The 18,888-nt window shown below is 44.0% G+C and overlaps 1 protein-coding gene across 4 annotated transcripts in view; it reads left to right on the forward strand.

Moving 5' to 3' along the window:
• NTM (neurotrimin) overlaps positions 1-18,888 on the forward strand; it is a 396,476-nt gene that overhangs the window by 216,246 nt on the left and 161,342 nt on the right. For all 4 annotated transcript variants that reach the window (XM_047071627.1, XM_047071628.1, XM_047071629.1 and 1 more), the window contains exon 2: positions 12,014-12,246. In XM_047071627.1, the coding sequence (XP_046927583.1) occupies positions 12,014-12,246 (233 nt within the window). The remainder of the gene's footprint in view (positions 1-12,013; positions 12,247-18,888) is intronic.

Below are 18,888 nucleotides of genomic sequence, written 5' to 3' on the forward strand. Positions count from 1 at the left end.
AACCATCTCGCAGGTCCCTCTGCGTACCAAATATTAGTTTCTAAAGTTCTCAGCAAAGGCACCATTTTTGCAAGACTTCCCCTGACCCCTTAGACCAGTATAGATTCCATAACACCCATCTATTTTCTGTATATCACCCTGTAGCATCCTCTCATAAGAGACTCATACTGCATAATGTGCTTTTCTTTGCCTCTCTGCTGCATGAGCAGAATGTCTGTCCCTGTCTGTCTTGTTTGTCTCTGTATCACATTAAGTGCTAACACAATGCATGGCACAGAGTAGGTGCTCAGTGAACATTTGTCAAATGAATGAATAATTCAATAAACCTATTCTTACCTCAGTTTATCCATATCTTTGGAGTAACAACTATAAGTGAGAGGCAAAGAATGAGAAAGAGAAGGGTAAGCCTGATGATAGGATCCTTATGAGTGCAAAGGTTTTTATATGGGCTTGAGGAATGGGTAAGAATCCTATTCTTAACAGATATCCTTTAACACAGTCCCTCCTGTCAGCCCTGTTTAACATGATCCTGTCCATAAGAGAACGTGTGTTCAGATATGTAGTGCATGAATAAGACCCAACATATTAGAGAAGGGAAAACCTTCTTCAGAAGGGGACACCTCAGGATTTACATGGCTTCTGGCAGTGGCTGGCTCCCCGCCTCCACTGTCTTCTTTCTCCTGCATTGCTCCCAAATGTGATTTTCATTATGCCATTCAGCTCCCCCAACCCCATAAAGAGAAGTTCAGTGCTACACATGAGAACATTCTAAGCCATCTACAAGCTGACTGCAGCCTTCTTGCATCCCCACAGAGCCCCCAATTTTATCAGACCAGACCCTAAGCATCTTACTCCATACCCACATTCCTATCTTATGACTCCATTTTCTTCTTATGGGGGATACTCTCTCACCTCTTCTCCTTTGATGTAGATGTATTTCCCATTCCGCATGAGCCCAGGGCTCACTCCCTCCATGAGATTGCTAGTGCACATGCTCTTCCCCTACCACCAAACACCTGAAATCCTCACCAGGTGTCTCTAGTACTTATACCTGCCTAGCTTGTATTCCCCTTGGTGGTAGTGTCCTAGATGGTCCCCACTCCCAGTTGGCTCTTCTTGGCTTCAGGCTCTACTTGGCCCTGCCCCATCTCTCCCTGGAGCCCAGGATGCCCCTAATGCCTCCCACCCAGTGCCTGATTACAGAGCAGTCTGCACCCCTTTAGCAGCTTTTTGCAGCCTCTGAAGCATTGCCCTTTCCTTAAGAGTTTCTCCTTCTGATCACAAAACCTTTGTGAGAATTACAAATAGGGCTGTCTCACTTCTGGAGCCCCAGAAGCAGGCCCTGGAGATGGGAGTTTGTATTGAAGTGACTTATTAAGGAAGTACTCCCTGGAGAAACACAGAAAGAGTGGGGGAGTCAGGGCAGGTAAAGGCAAGAAGCCAAGTAGAGCTGCAATTTCAGTCAAATATCCACAAAGGTGGCTTCAGTCAGATCTGCAGTGAGACTCTGGTAAGTAGAGAGAGATGGCTATCCCACTCCTCCACAGTCAGCCCCTGCTGGCTGCCCTGAGGGGGTGCAAGCTCCCAGACTCCTCCAGCTCTGTGAGTGAGCACACAGGGGCTCCACAGCCTAAAGGCAGACCTGCAAAGAAAGACCGAGATGTGGGCTGCTCAAAGCAGAAGCACATAGAAACTTGGGAGAGGCACAGAGATGATATGATAAAAGCGACTCAAGGGAGGTGGGCCGAACACTGGCTAACTGCCATGTCCTGCCCAAGTAGGGACATTATAGAGAATGCAAGACCCAGAGACCCAGATGCTGCTCATTGCCTCCCTGACCCACGATTCTCTGGCTGCATGCTTCAGATCCTCATGGCACACTTGCACAACTCTGTTCTGGAGACCTGGTCTAACAGGAACTGGGAGACCCCTTACCTCCAGGAATTAAGGCAGAACGATAGGTGTGTACTTCCCTTAGGTGAACACACTTTCGAGACTTTTTTGCTAGGCCTTTTCTTCTGGCCTAGGAAAGGTACTTTTAAGGCTTCCCACAGTCCTTGGTACATGAGAATGACTGGATTGGCTAAGGGTGCCCCTTGGCGCCTTTTCTCTGCACCCTGGCAGCCCCCTCTGAGGTCCTCCCTGTAGCCAGATTCTGTTTTCTGAGGAAGAAGGCAAGAGGAGAGGGGTAGGGCTGACGCTGGTCCGGGGACACCTTTAACAACAAATCAGTGTAAGAGATTAGCACTCTACTCAGAGGGAGTGCCTCTAACAACCGTTACAGAAGGATGAAGAAATCTGACAGGAAATATGCAAACAGTGAGGTCTTCCACTGGGAGATTGAGTTTTCCGAGTGGCAGCAGGCCCAGCCAAGGCTGATCCTTCCCCCGGGAGCTTCCCCCGGGAGCTTTTGTCTTTCTGGGGGATATGTCCTGCCCCCCCCCCCAATGTATCACATCTCATAGATTAACTCTCTGGAGAGGTCCAATTAGCTCCTCTCCACTTAATTATTTTTACATTTCCTTGTAGTGAACACTGGTTTTCTGGACCCTGGGGATACTTTCTCTTCACAGGCCAGCAGAGGATGCACAAGTAGAGAAGGAGCCTTGCAGCTGCTCTGGCATGTACCTCCGCATTGGTTCCGTTCTTCTGTTCCAGCTTGGTCTCAGCTCCCAAGTGGTGGAAATGGAGCTTCATAACCTGGGAGGAAGCCAGCCTGCTTATCACTGGCCCTGATTCCCATGGGGGCCCTGAGCAGTAATTTGAGACACAGTCACATCACCAAGAGGGGAAATAATGTGTGGCCAAGGTCACATAGTAAGAAAATAGAGAAGGCTCCTCCAACCTAGGAGCTCTTTTTGTCATGCTACATCTCATTGGCCTGTTCTTCCTTCTGGTGCACCATGGGAGTTTGAGGTAGCAGACTATCTCTTCCACTGTAGAGGAGGAAAAGCTATGGCCTCATTCTGGATTGCTTTCATTCTGACTCCTTCTTCCCTGACACAGGGTCATATGTGTACACAGTCTCCATGTGAGAAACAGGTAGAAACACAGCCTGGTCTGCTGACTAGTCAGAACTGCCTGGGTGTCAGGCATGCTCATTGGTGGGAAGGAAAATGTCAGCTGTGATTGGTCTAAGATGTGGTTTTGGCCTCCTAGGCCACAAGTTCTTCCTATCCTGGGCATATTTAAGTTCTAACTATAGGCAATTTTCACCAGTTATGGGAGAGGCACTAGAGACAGGATCCAGGCCTCGGGAAGGATTTAGAGTTGTCTCAAGAAGGAATTAGAGTTGGAACTAGTCCCAGAGATGAAGCCGCACTGACTTCACCTGAGGCTGACTCCTAGGCACAAGACCAGCGAGGCTGGTACATCTTTCTTAGCCACTCGAGGACCTGAGCCAGTGAGGAGGTGGGTACTTCCAGACCCTTTTTCATGCATGACACCAAAGGTCTAATATGTGCCATCCATCTCAGTTCACCTGAGTGAGTCCTGGCTTTCCCAGTGTCATTGTAAAAAGATATCTAGACTGGATAATAATTAGAAGTGTGCTTTCTACTTACACCTGCCAGTCTGGGCCCAGCTTCTCCAGGATGAAGCCCCATCTTGAATGTGGCTTTCCATGGAGCGGCTGATGAGGACCAGGATGGGAGACAAAGAAAAGGAGAAAAACAGATTGCAGACAGATTCATTTGCTGGAATTGGATTTCTTCTTCCCAGCCCTTTCCATGCCAGGAAGGACCACCCATTGGAAGACAGAAACAAGCTCAAGTTTGGTGCCTTTTCTAGCCATTGATAATTTTTTGAGTTAGCCACTGCAAAGTTCTTCAGTTTGATTCTCTGGTTCCTCTTGACTTCAGGATACAAAACAAAACAAAACAAAACACCCAAAATCTTTCACATAGTGTACTGCACAATCAACCTGCAAAAGTCAGGGTTCCTGCAGGGAAAAAAAAAAAGATAGCATACTCAAATAGAGTAATTTGAGGAGAGTTTAATAAAGTGGATATTTACAGAGGTGGAACCAAAGTGTAGGAAAACTACAGGGATAGTCAAGACCATAGGGCTAGTACAAGAGGGGATCATTAACACCTACAAGGCTGAGGGAATTAAGGAGGAGGTCATAGCTCCCACCAGAGACAGGGGGCTGTGTGGAGAGGTCCACTGGCTAGGATCAATCATCTTTGACCGAGGGAATTGACAGCCTGTGACAGCCCCTCTCCTACCCCCCACACCCCATCTCCTGCCAATGCTTCCCATCAGCCAAAACCCAATAGGAAGCCAGAGGAAATATCAGTCTGTGGTTCATCTAGGTGACACAGAAATAGCAGTGCACTCACTCAGTGGACTCATCCCCCTTAACCCATCCTGTCTAAATTTCCAAACTTCTACAAATATACGAGGATTTAAAAAAAGTTTATTTATTTATTTTTAGAAAGAGAGAATAAGTGTGAGACGGTCAGAGAGAGAGAGGGAGAGAGAGAAATTCCCAAGCAGTCTCCCTGCTGACAGCATGGAGCCTGACCCCACAAACCGTGAGGTCATGACCTGAGCTGAAATCAGGAGTAGGATGCTTAACCAACTGAACCACCTAGGCACCCCTACATGCCAGGAATTTTTTTACAGCTCCATTGTACTTTGCTCATTCTCTTCCTGCTGCCTGAAAGGCTATGCTTGCCCTCTTCTATTGAGCACCTCCTTCTAACCTTAATGGGCACCCCAACTCTCACAAGATCCAAATTGCCCTGAAAGTAGCCAAGGGATGTCTGGAGATCAGTCATAGGGGATTAAACATTTTTGCAAATGATAGGCAGTGGGGATACAAAATCATATTTAAAATTGGCCTTGATAGGGGATAGGAATTTGTTTACCACACACTGAAGAAGGGCATTCTAAAAACAGTGGGTTACTGAATCCTACAAGTGAATAGAACACTCAGGTAACAGTGAGAAGTAATCCAAATACCAGACACACATCTTGCCTAAAGCAGTGGGAAATTAGGTGAGGCTTTGCAGGAGATCATTCACTGGACCCCAAGGTCAAATGGCAGATAAAGTCCAGAGTGAATCTCCACTGAACTTTTCCCTCAGCACTTCTGGGTTCTCTCCCTTAGGAAATGTTGGTTTCCAACAAGGAGTTCAAGAGACCCTCCTCTAGGTTTAGACAATTTTGTATATGTTAGGGAAAGGAATGGTAAAAAAAATAATAATAATAATAATAACCTTCTGGATGCCTGACTTTGGTCACCTAGGGAAAAAAGACTCCATTGATTTCTTCTGTGGTTGTATGACATGATCAAGATGACTCATAGCCCACAATGTTGCATGCATGTGACAGTTATAGAGTAAGGAAGTGGGTTGTGGGAGCAATGGCTTACAAATGTGATGTGACCAGATAAGCAGTTCCAAGCCTTCTTCAATATTTGAGTTTGCACTGGGTTTTTATCACTAGAACAAATCAAAATCTTGTGCCATTCATTTCAGACAAGTCATGGCCCACCTCACTCAGCAGTTTGTTTTGAGGTGATGCTACTTTCTTTGACTTAGGTGGATAGGGGTGGTTATGTGGAACACTTCTTGGAGGACTACAAAGCCAAGCCTTCTGGATTCATCTTCAAGACATTAGTGAAATGGAAGGGCCTCCACTGCATCGAGGGTGGTGTCTGCATTTTGCATTATAAATTCATTATAAATCATGGGCAGAGTAGTTATCCTCACAACCTGGGCCTTTCCTGGACACAGTCTCCATGATCTTTTACTTCTGAAGAGATTGTGATAGATGAGTGATCTTAAACAAAAATTAATCAGTCAACAGATATTTATTGAATGCTTACTAGGGTACATGAGAAAAATAAGGCATGGCCCTTGCTTTCAAGAACTTATCTTTTAATCAGTGTTGCAACATTACATGGAAGACGAGAAAGCAGTGTGTATAACATTGTATAATCACATTGTTTGTTGAGTTTCTAAGTGCAAAGGAATGCATTTAGATGCATGGGTCCATTTAATCTTTTCATTAACCCCATGCAGGAGGAAATGTTATTTCCATTGCAGATGAGTGAAATGAAACTTACTGAGACTTGGCAAGCACAGATCCGGGACTATGATTTCTGCAGTCTGACTTCACAGCCTGTTCTCATGGCTCTTCCCACCCACCCTCAGACCATAGCTACCCTCCAGCAGTGTGGGATCCCAGGGTAGCATGTGCAAGCTAGAATTCATCCCTGGTCCTTCTCCTAGGACTTCTGTCTCTACCCAGGAATGGGCAGTGTTGTCATTTTCATAACTAAGAAAGATGTTATAGCCCATATCTGTTTTTCTTTTCAGTGTTAAACAAAAAACAGTAGTAATTGAGGGATTCAAGGCCTGTGTGAATGGAGTGTTAAGTTCAGTGTTTTTGTCTCTGTATAGCCCAAGATAATTTTATAAATATCAACCTGAACTTAGACTCCAGTAGATTCAAAATGAGCAACCCTACTAAGGAAGTCTTCTCCTACAATAAAAGGCTAAGGTACCAGTGATGTCTGATCATCAGGTTGGTGATAAAGCATCTTGCTTTGCCTGTTGGTTTTCCCCCAGGAACAGATCTGGAAGACACACATGCAAACTCCATGAGGCTGGGTGTCGGTATTTCTCAGCTGTCCACATTGTAATGATTCTTTGTGAAGCTTGTAGTTAGGGGTGGGGCACAAGCCAAAAGCTCAGAGGAACCAAACTTAGGGGCAGCTGGAGCATTTCTGTGCAATAAGAGGAGATTGTGACCAGGTGCTGTGAAGGGCGGAAGCTCTTATTTCACTGTAGTCTCAAGCGTTGCTTAAGATGTGTTGCTTTTCAAAAGCAGTTAAAGGGCCATTTGATAGAAGGAATGGTTGGATTACCCACTGTCTGGATCCATTATAGTCCTCAGATCTTCAGGCGGGTGTGTTTAAGAAAGGCCAAGCCTGGATTTTTCTCTCTTTCTGCAATAATCCTTCTCTTTATTTCAGTGCTCTCTTTGTCCTTAGAAGATTCCAAGAAGATACTTTTGCTCTATTTTTCTTACAATTTCTAGACACACACTCGCTGTCTGCCTCTTTCTCTTTCTCATTTCCTTTCAGATCCTAAAGTAGCTTGAGACCCTGGATCCACACTCTTATGATTCTATCTCTGCAGCCCCTCATCCTGGGCTTGCTTAATCATTGTTTGCTGTTACTCTATGTATAAATGCAGCAAGTGTAATAAAGCCACTATTCATCAGCAAGAGATTAAGGACATAGAGGGCTGTGTTTTTGGAGCTTTGGCACAATTGTTGCAACTACAGAAAATGACAGGTATGACAGCTTTCTCTGCCATACACTGTGCTCGGGTGCAAGGTACAGCATAGGCATGTATGTCTGATCTTCTTCTACTCAACTATATGTGAACATTTTCATCATCAAAGAAAATACATTCCCAATCCATGCAGGCCACACACCCTGGATTATCTGTATTCAAAAAGATCAGGCCTGCTCTTTTTATAAAGAAATTTCTCCAAGGAAAGGAGTAGGGTGCAGATAGACACATAGACTGTGAAGGACACTCTGGCTCATCAGTGAAATAATAAACAAGCATCTTTCCCAGGCTCTGTCTGTCTGTTGGGATTCTGCCAGGATATCTCATAGGTCAGGCCATGGGCTGTCTGTAGGAAACCAGGAGGTTCACAGGCCTGGTAGGAAAGGAAGGCCATTCACACAAACACTGAATGCTGATGGCCACTGGCCAGAGGGCTGGAGGATGAAAATAAGTGATGGCAGCATTAAAGCTAGAAGACTGGAGATTTCAGAATTGAGAGATAAATGTTTGAAGGTGGGGAATTGGGAGTTCCAGGGATCCATTCAGAAGGCTTAGGTCTATAGACGTTGTTTCTCTTCGTATGTCTGCCAGGATGGTGGAAAGGATGCTCAGGTTGGGAGCTTAGCATATCTCAAGAATGCAGGGAGAAAGGAGAAAGTCTATCAAGGTTTAGGCAGGGTACTTTCAACTCTTTCTGTCTCTGCATCTCCCTTCCTGGCCTGTCTTATCCTGACCTGTGACCATTTCCTGATAACAAGTGGTCGTTGTCATCTGTACTTGCCTGGATTAGGGAGAGTTGAGTTTGAAGCCTTCCCTACCTTTAATCATACGGTTAATTACCTTCCTGAAGGACATGAAATATTGTGATGTGTTTGAAACATCTTTTGTAGATCTTTGTAAAGGACCATCTCTGCAAAAAGGGAACCGGTTGATGGAATTTTCCACCCCAGTCTTCTACCAAACCCCCCCAACCAGAGCATTCTGACTGAGGGAGCAATTATGCTTGCTTTTCTTTTCTTTTCTTTTTTTTTCTTTTAACCTGGGAGAATTGTCTCCTCTGCATTGTTGTGGAGATTCGATAAATGAGACGGATGGATGGGGACAGGTATGAGGAGGTGACTGTAGTTGGCTGCCAAGTTACCTTTGTGATCCATCTCTGCAGAAGCCAGCATTAATGCCGTGGAGACTCAGCAAGACTGATATCCAGCAGTGACAGTTTGGACATCTAAACATGACCTTGGATGTGCCCAAAACCACAGCTGAAGCTATGCCAGCTTTTCAGTGTAGTATATCACAGGGGCCGCATAACCGTGCTGGAAATTGGCTGTGTTCAGAGCATTAGTGTATCTGCAAATGAACATCTTTGGCCCTGTACACACAGTGCGGTGTAGTGAGACTGCTTCGTTTCAGTCAATTTCCAATAATTAGACACTCACAGGAAGCCCACGACTGTCCTCTCAGATTCATCTCAGAGAGGCTGTGAGATGCCCCATTGCGGGCATCAAAAACAATTATTCAAGCTGTGCAGAGGTTGCTGATCAGAATTTCCTGCACCACGGCTGACCATTCACCTGGTGTCTGGTCAAATTTTAGTTGCTAGAGGAGAAACTAACTAGGACTCTGCTTTTGGCTTTCCAGAGCAGATTGGTTGCAAGGAAGTTCTCTCCTTTAAAGTAATGGAAAACTGTTTCAAACAAGGGTCATTTCCTAGTGCCTACTCGCTCTGCAGCTCTCATTTCACCAGAAACCAGATGTCTAAATTAATGGCTTTCAAAAATGTGGTCTCCAGACCAGGGAGGGGCCCAGCAATCTGTATTTTATCAGGGTTTGCTGCTGATTCTATTGCACATTGAATTTAAATGTTATATAGGGCACATATATATATATGTGCTTATGAGGGCTTATGAGGACATTCAAGAACACCAAATTTGAAACCAAATAAAATAAAACTAGGTCTGAATTCTGGCTCTGAAGATTAATACCACTGTTATTCTACTAAATTCAGGTATTTTTTTTTTCAATCTGGATTTTTTTTAACTCAATTTAACTCCATCTGTAAACTGGAATTAATAAGTGAATCTACCAGGTTTTTGAGATGATAAAGTAATCTATATAATAGGCTTCCATAACACGGAGTATACAATAATATGTGTTCAGTAAATATTAGCCATGAATATGAAAGTCTATTTCTCTGCTTTGGATCCAAGCAAAATGTAGAGCAAGGACCACTCTTAAGGTAATTAAGACAAATAACATCCCAGGTGTATTACTAGTAAAGTGTCCTGTGGAGTGTGTTGTTCTTCAGGGATTTCAAAACACTGTGGTTCCAAATCCACATTTCAAGGGAGGCAACCTGAGAGGAAGAACATCAGGAATGTCTGCAGGGAACCTAAGGGAGGGGATGGCATCAGGCACTTCCTTGTTGGCCATACTTCTCCACCTCTCATTTGCTCTCAGAGTATTCTAGGTATTGTCATCAAAGCCAAAGGAAGTCTTGAAGTGCATTCTAGACCAGCCCAAACTTCACATGTGTTATCTTACTAAAATGCACATTCTCATTCGTTGCATCTGAGGGAGGGGCAACGTCTCTGCATTTCTACCAACCTCCCAAGGGATGATGATCTGCTGGGTTTCTGACCACACTTTCACATAGTGAGGTGCTTAGCTGAGTGCTTCCTCAACCCTAGTGTTCATATGTTTCACCACTAGATTTATTCAACTTAAGGAATGCTCTAGAGCCATCAGCATTGGCATTATTTGGGAGACTACTAAAAGTTCAGAACTAAAAGTTCAGGAACCGCCCCCCTCCAGGCCTACCAAATCAGAATGTACGTTTTAATAAGATCCCAAGAAGCGTCATAAGCACAATAAAGTCTGAGATCAGCTTAGGGTATGTATTTATTCACACATAGCCCTGCATTCAGAAGGACCCTGCATATGGTTAAATTCTCTGTTCTCAGTTTCTTGAAATTCTTAATAATTCTTGAACAAAGAGCTCTGCGCTTTCATTTTGTATGAAGCCCCCCAAATTATGTAGCTAGTCCTGGACACATGGCTCCATACCAGTGTTTTTCAAACTTTGGTAGGGATATTACCCAACTGGAATGTTGTTAGAATTCTTATTTCTGGATACCCAAAGCCTGAATCAGTAGGATAGGAGGTGAGAATAAAAACCTGGAACAAATCCCTCATGCAATTCTGATGCAATTGACCCATGTCCAATTCCAGAAATATTCCCTTGATCTTCCCTGGTAGGTAAGATCTTCCATCATTTACAACCTGCATTGTCTAGAAAACACAATGAACAACATAGAACTTGCTGGACACCAGAGCAAAGGTGTTTCTAGTTGAGCAGCTTTCCCCACAGGCACTTTCAGCAAGGCTCCCCACCTGTGCCTGAGTGGCCCTGCAATGATCCTGTGACATTTACACAAGTACAAGCAGAAAGGATGCACGGTACAGGATATCTCATCTTGAGAGGACCACCCGGGGAAGCTGGTGTGCTCAGTGGCAATTCTTAGTTTTCTTTGAGAATTCAGCGGAAGCAATCATCCTTCCCCACTGAACTCTCCCTTCCCTTGAACATTCTGAGGAGGCCACGGGACCAGGAATTAGACGACCTGGCTGAGAGGTTTGTCACTTCCTAGCTCTCTAACCTGGGCAAGTCACCAGACCCCTCCAAATAGTGGAGTCCTGATCTTTAAAGTAGACAATGGGTAAGATCATCTACTTCACAGATTTGCTGCAAGAATCAAAAGAGACAGTGTGGATGTAAAAGCATTTTGTACACTGCAAAGGAATATATAAATTTGAGGCATCATTATACATACTGAGCTACATTGCTATTTCCAGCATTATAGTTAGGATCAGGACACTATTTGTGAATTTCGCCCAAGGCCATAGAACATACTTGGTGTATTGAGAGAAGGAAATGAATACAGACAGAGAGATGTGATTAGGACTTGGCGAGAGAAGCTGGAAAATTTGAAAGTGTAAGGAAAGGGAAGGGAGCTTCCACAATTTGGGGACTCCAGATGCAAAAATAAAAAAGACAAAATCTATTTTTACATGTGCAAACAGTTTTGAGATTTTAGAAAATGTCTTTAGTCTCACAGTAATTGAACATTTCTGCCCCTGGGTATAATGAAGATGAATAGCAATGGTGGTGGTCCATATTTAGTTTTGACTTCAGAAGCCTTCTGTTAGAATTCACTATTCTGAGATAATGTTTAGGAGTCAAAATCTAGGTCTCTGATCTGGCATATATTATCTGTGTGACTTGGGAGAAATATTTAGTTTCTTTGTTCTTCCATTCCTTTTACCAACAGAACCTTGCTCATAGGGTTGTTATAAATATTGGATGACTTAGTACTCCCCAGATGCCTACATCATGGGAATCCTTAAGCAAAGGGCGAGCTATGGTGCTCAAAGGGCCTAGCCACTCTGGGTGTGGAAGATGCCTCCAGTTGTAACTATTGAATAGTAATGACTATTGAAGTAGGCTTGTGCTTAGGTGGTTTAAGAAGCACTGGGCTGTTCAAGGCCCAGAAATCTCAGATAGTGTTCTGAGACAATAATCTTATAAGACTTCTGTTTCCCCATCCCAGAAAATGCCAACCATGACAAATCAAGCAAGATATGCGTATGTGATGGTTCCCATTTCTCTCTGACCCCTGGACTTAACCGTCTGGTCTTCCCTCCAGGTGCACAATTGACAACCGGGTCACCCGGGTGGCCTGGCTAAACCGCAGCACCATCCTCTACGCTGGGAATGACAAGTGGTGCCTGGACCCACGTGTGGTCCTCCTGAGCAACACCCAAACCCAGTACAGCATCGAGATCCAGAACGTGGATGTGTATGACGAGGGCCCATACACGTGCTCTGTGCAGACGGACAACCACCCAAAGACCTCAAGGGTCCACCTCATTGTGCAAGGTAGGCGTCGCTTGGCTGGATGGTCTGGATGGATGGCTGGGAGAGCCTGTATTGAACACTTTTTCTGTTATCTCCAGCAGAGATACATTCAGTTTGTTCCATCTGGCCAGGACAATAGGACAGCTAACTGTCAGTTTGTGGTTAGAAGCTGAATTTTGAAATAAGTTTTAGTGTTGAATAGGACTAGGATTTTTTTGTTTTTGTTTTTGTTCCAATAATATATTTTCTCAGAAAATTATCTTCTAATTATTGCTTTCCTTGGCTTTTTTCTTCCCTTAAGTTTTTTTTTTTTTTTTTTAGGTTCCATCCAGTTCTAGGCCTGCTTTATTTTAAGACCAGTGTTTTAGCTCTTCTGGCACTTCACACGTGCCATACCCTGGAGCAGCCTTCAAGAAAGCAGAGTCCATCACACACGTTCTGAATGCCCACCTGAGACGTGTCCTTCACAGCCACCTCCATTGTCTCCAGCTTGCCTGTGTCTCTCATCTCCCAGCCCCGGGTTTCTGATGCCACATCTCCCTTTTAATAACCTGCATCTGATTCACTGTGTTTGGTGGCACCCCAAGTTCCTGCCCCCAGATTTTTAGGCCTATGTCAATGTTCTGGTTTTGCATCTCTCTTGGTTCTGCTCTGGCTGAGTTTTTCAGGCCCTGGGAATGATTCCTACCTATTCCCCATGAAGCAGAACTGACCCTGGGGCATTCACATGACACTTTACCATGGTGGGCAGCTCTTAATTAGGGAGTAAGAGCTCAGAACCAGACTTGGCCTCTTTATGGCTGTGAGACTCAGATCAAGTTACTAACTGGGCTTCAGGCTTTCCTTCTGTAAAATGGAATCAATGTTGTGAGCAGCTTGCTGAGGACTACACTTTACATAACACTTAGAAGCAGGCCTACAGTACTGTTGAAGTGTTAGCTATTAATATATTTTTATTTAAAAAATATTTTTTTATATATTTTTGAAGAGAGAGAGAGAGAGAGAACAAGTGGGAGATAGTGGAGAGAGAGGGAGACACAGAATCCAAAGCAGGCTTCAGGCTCCGAGCTGTCAGCATAGAGCCCGACCTGGGGCTTGAACCCATGAACCATGAGATTATGACCTGAGCTGAAGTCAGACACTAACCAACTGAGCTACCCAGGTGCCCCATCATTAATATATCTTTAAATACTGATATTGCATTTTAGCTTTTTAAAATTCTTTTACAGTGGGCCAAATTCCTCATTCTATGATCTCAGAAGCTTAAGCCCTGAGCAGTGTAGCCTGGCCCTTCTGCTGGAGTTTCTTCCCCAGTTCGATTTTCAGTTCCCTCCATACAGCTGAATGCTATTTGGGGCAAGAAGCTCCTCTTGGGGAGGCGCCTCCTGCCACTCTCTTGTCAGGGAGCCCAAGGAAAGGGGGTGGACTTGGTCAGTAAACAAGGGCAGGAAAGTGACTGGAGAAGGAAGAACACAAAGGAGCTGGAGGTATGATGGGAACCCTAGCTGTGAGAAGGCAGGAGGCTGCCCACCCTGGGCTGCGGCCATGCGCAGTTGAAGGGTGAGGCGACGCGAGTGGGCATGAGACACAACCACCCAAGGGCACCGTGACACTGGCCCTGGGCAGGGGCTGCCAGGACAGCAGCGTCCTTCCTGCCGGGGCAGAGCTTGGCCACACCACGTTGTTCTTATTTTTCTCTCTTCTAAAAAGAAATTGCGATGGCTTTTTCTATTATTCGTTCTCCAAATGAATCTTTTTCAAACGGCTGGATGCAAGCAGCATTTTTTTTTAAAGGAAATGGAATTTCATAGACAGTATCAGTGTCTTACAAACAGCAGAAAAATTATCATTATATAAGATTTTTGTTTCAGAGTGTGTAAGTTTTTAATACAAAATACATTTTTATTATGGTGGATAGTTGGCAAAAAAAAAAAAAAAAGTTTGAAAATCATATTCGATGAGGAGGCCCGGCAACTGCTCCAGGGTCACCATCTGTAATCTCTGCCAAAGGGTGCTTCTGAAACCCCTCCCTGAAACCATGCTCCCCTTGCACCCCCACCTGCACACATGTATTGTCAAGAGCAGGATACCCAACAATGGCAAGAGAAATCAGGAAATGCCCACTAGTACAGACATTCGCTTTATGGAGTAGGACCTTTATGGACCTGGAAAATGGAAGGAATAGTGAAAAATGCTGAAACCTCTCTGAAAATAAGGACCATATTTTTGTCATTTGTTTTCCTTAAGCTCTCCCTCCACCCCCCAACACACCCACCCACACACTTCTGCCCTAAATACCTGGGAGAGTACCTTATCCAAAGTGCACATTTAATAACTACTTTTTGAAACAAATGGCTGAACTTACAGTCCAGAGGTCTTATACAGGCTCAAAGACAGAAAGTGGAGTGTGTGTACGGGTGGAGACATAGGAGAGGTGAGGTGAAGGGGTCTACATCAATCTTCACTCGTGTCCACACTAATGGAAAATGTCTAATCCCCAGCTAGGTGTTTACATCTGTGACTTGGCTAGGTGGCCTCTTAGCATGACACACCACCTCAAGTATTGGAATCTCATCTTGGGCTAATTTTCGAATGCTGATGGGTGTATTGATTTGGAAACAAGCTACGTTAAAAAAGGCACTGGTCTTGTACACAGACTCAGCCCAAGCTAATCCGCTGTCGATATGCCTGGGCTGAGCATTATTGACACTTTAATGAATAGTGGACCATAGTTTGTCAGAGCCAACCTGTCCCCCCTCTTAGAAGCAATCAGACAAACTAAATAGAGCCAGACTCCCCCATTTCTGTATTGGAAAGAGGATACATCACCACCCAGGATTAAAAAAAAAAAGAAATATATTTATCTTGGGATCATTTATTGTAGTGAACATAAACCCTAATTCCCCTAGCAGGAGCTGACTGTCTGGATTTTGTTGAAGTTGCTATTCAACCCTGAACAGAACACTGCTGGAATGAAAGTCAGACATATTAAGTTTTCAGAATGGTATTACAATCATTAAACACTCACAGACACACACAGACGCACAGATGCACACAGACAAGCTAGCAGCAGCAGGAAGAACTGAACTGCTGAACTGATGGTCTGCCCATGAGTGTGTGTACTTATGCATATGCAGTCAGGTTCACATAAAAATAAACACACGTGGAAGGAAGGTAATGACATTTTCATAGTATCATGTGAGCTGCTTAAGGTCTGGGATTATGTCTTTCCTCTCGTTATCAAATACCGTTTGTACCCCACCAGTTCTTTGTTCTGGATCTTTTGAGTTCCTGCTGACAGCAGTGAAGTCACCTTTGCAAGTGTCTGAGCTTCAGAACTTCAGCCCTTTGTTATGCACTTATGAGTACTTTCATTTATTCATATGGTAAATAATTACTGAGAAACAACTCTGGTTACTGGTACCTTGCCCAACCACTTAGCACAGGAAGATAAACAAAAAGCCACCTTTGAAGAGTTAGTTCCCATTCAGGTGGAAATGGACTTCTGTGATGTTTGCCCAAGCCATCCCCAAGAATTCAGTTTCTAGAAGTACAGCTGCTGTTGACTGAATCCTGGGGTACGAACCTGCTCCAGACACTCCTGGAAACACCTGCAATGTGGTTCCTCTTACCCCCCATATAATCTGATTATATATTTTAATAGAATTCAGAAATGACATATATAGAAATCAGATTGGTCCTTTTATGTGGCAGCCAGATTTCCCCATGCTGCTAAGCACTGGTCTGTCTCAGCTCAAGAGCAGGGGTGAAGGGTTAGAGGCCTTTTCTTGGTTCGTGTTTGCCAGAACTTTAGCTGAGCACATAATCTTCAGTCTATCTTGTCCTCAGGACAACCTTTCATTGGTGGCAAGTTCTAGATGTGTGCATTTCTGCTAGGATAGTTTTTAAATCTGTGGATAGCATTGCATATTCTTGTGGTAAAGGAAAAAGGGAAATGCTTAGATCCTTTCCTTTCTTTTGTTTTTATGGGTTCGTCTCTTCTGTATATTGCTGTTGAACTGTATTTTCCCTTTCTATTTTGTTTTGTTTTTTCTTTAAATGACAGCTCTAGGGATGGGGCACTTGGGTGGCTCAGTCGGTTTAGTGTCCAACTCTTTATTTCAGCTTGGGTCATGATCTCTCAATGGTTTGTGAGTTTGAGCCCTACATCAGGCACTGCACACACAGTGCAGAGCCTGCTTAGATTCTCTCTCTCTCCCTCTCTCTCTGCCCCTCCCCTGCTGTCTTTCACAAAACAAATAAATAAACTTTAAATAAATAAATATAGCTCTGGGGCTACCTAAATGCTCCAAAATCTTCCCTAGGCTGTTGGGACTGGGGATATTTTCTTAAGGTCTTGGCCAGGCTGGTCAAGCAGCTAGAACATGGACTGGGTCAGTCTAGCCTGGGCTGCAGAAGAGGGTCCCTGTAGTGGTTAGTATAGGGGGTTGGGAGAACAATTATTAAGTGAAGTCATGAGAAGCACCAGGCAGAGTTAAGGGTGAATATCAAAACACAGACATCTCAGCCTCCATGGCCCAGAATGTTAGACCAGTCTGCAGGAAAATGGTAATGGTTCTTTTGATTTGCATTGTCCAAGGTCAACATGGAGAAAGGAGCAGGATCGTAGTTGTACACAGAGAGTCCAGGTGATCAGGTGGGACATGTCTTCTAGGCAAGCCAGGAATAAAGGACAACCTTGACTAAGAAAGTGGCTCTAGGGGGCAGCATGGAAGGAGGATGAGGGAAAAGGCAGCAGGGGCTGGTGGTGAGAAGGGGGAGGGAACAGAACTGAATTAAGTACATACCTACCATAGTGGCTATTTAAAATTAAATGAGCTAAAACCAAATAAAATTTAAAATTTACTTCTTCAATCACACTGGTCACCTCAGGTGCTTCAGTAGCCACATATGACCAGTGGCTGCTCTATCAAGTAGTATAGAAATAGAAAGAATATTCTATCATCTTAGAAAGTTCTTTTGGGCAGTGTTATATGTGAGTACCATTATGGGCCAGCACATGTAAATGAAAGGTGGGTTTCATTGATTTGAGGGGCCCGTTGTGGTATAGAAAAGAGAATTGGATTTTGTAGAGAACATGGAAATAGGAAAAGACAGAGGTCTTTTAAGACAAGAGAGTATTATTATAAAGATAGAGGACTGGAGTTCCTCTGTTAGCTGGGGCAGAGTAGAAAGCCCAGAGTCTGAAGATATATCCAAAGGAAAATAGAATTTGGGGGTTGGTTACATGTGGGAATTGGTGGGGGAGTGGGCCAGGACATTGAGATTTTATCTGAGTGCTCTAGGGCAGGTTGATACTAACTCATCTAAACCCTCATGTGGTAAAGCATCATGTGTTGTGGAGCACTTCAGATCTTTGGACTTCTTAATTTTAAGATGGCTTGAATCCTCCATTCAATACGAGTTTGTGAAAAGTAACAAATACCACCCACGTATTTTCACTTGGGCAGCCAGAACACAATCTTATAGGTCAGCGTGAGGGAGATCCATTTTAGATTTATTGAAATTTGGGTCTAATGATTTCCATCCCTTGACCTTAAGGTGTTCTGCTTTGTGAATGTAATTAATAAGCGCCTGCTTCTGGAGTCCAGCTGCATATTTTAACCCTTTTCCTCTCTTAAACCTGCTGCTTCTCAGGGTATCTAAAATACCTCCACCTCTGTCTCTATAGTTCTTTGAAAGAGACTGAATCATAGAGAGCACAGAGTGAATAAAACACTTTGTGGGACTGAACTGTTTGCTAAGTTAAGGGCAATATGGAAGATATCTCAAAGCCCTCATCATTTCATAAGCACCCTTGCGTGATGGCACAGCACAGTGACCCTGGTGGTCTGCAGAACATAAGCAAAGATCTTTTTCATCCACACACAGAGGCCTGGGTCGTACACCTGAAGGGCTTTAATCTCATTCAGAGACACATCTGCATGATGCGAGTGTTAGCATACAGTGCTCATAAAACAGGGGTAGTACTTTAATAGCGATAATAATAAAAATAATAACTAATAAAACTTTTGGTCTCTATCAGTTTCCAAGGCCCTTTCTAGGTCTCTCTTTTGTCACTGGAACATCTAATCACCCCCTCCCTTTTGTTTGGTGTAAATGAGTTTTCCAGTTTCTTGCTAAGCAGAATTAATCTGAAAATCCCTGCTATTGTTTGATAGTTAATTACCTGCCTTTTGGAGTCAAACATCTCTGAAGCTCACGAAAGGGAGGAAACACTGTCTTTGGAATGGGGCAGAAATGAGAGAAAGAATCCAGAATGTTGTTGTCATTCCCTGTGTTAGTAGAATTCCAGAGAGAAAGGGCCTAGGCCAGGGAGATAGTACAGGCAGGTAACTTGAAAAAGACAGAGCTTGGGCGGGTACCAGCCCTTCATTTACCTTTTATCTTCCTGTTCTGGGCCCTCTCCTCTTACCCACTGATATGTATAATCGTGCTGCTTTCCAAACCTGAATAATTAATTGACCTTGTCAAATCAAACTCATTATTATGATTAAGGTAACAGGAACAATAGCTTTTAATTTCTGGACACCTATGCCCCATAGACCATCCCCCCACCCCCACCCCACTCTGAAACTCTACAAAAGGAAATTTGAAGCACAACATTTCAAACTGAACAATGTGCTGTAATCCTTACACTGA

This window comes from Lynx rufus, unplaced genomic scaffold (assembly GCF_022079265.1).
Source record: "Lynx rufus isolate CCGP_SWC_20201006 ecotype Redwood Valley unplaced genomic scaffold, mLynRuf1.p SCAF_9, whole genome shotgun sequence".
NCBI classification, from domain to species: domain Eukaryota; kingdom Metazoa; phylum Chordata; class Mammalia; order Carnivora; family Felidae; genus Lynx; species Lynx rufus.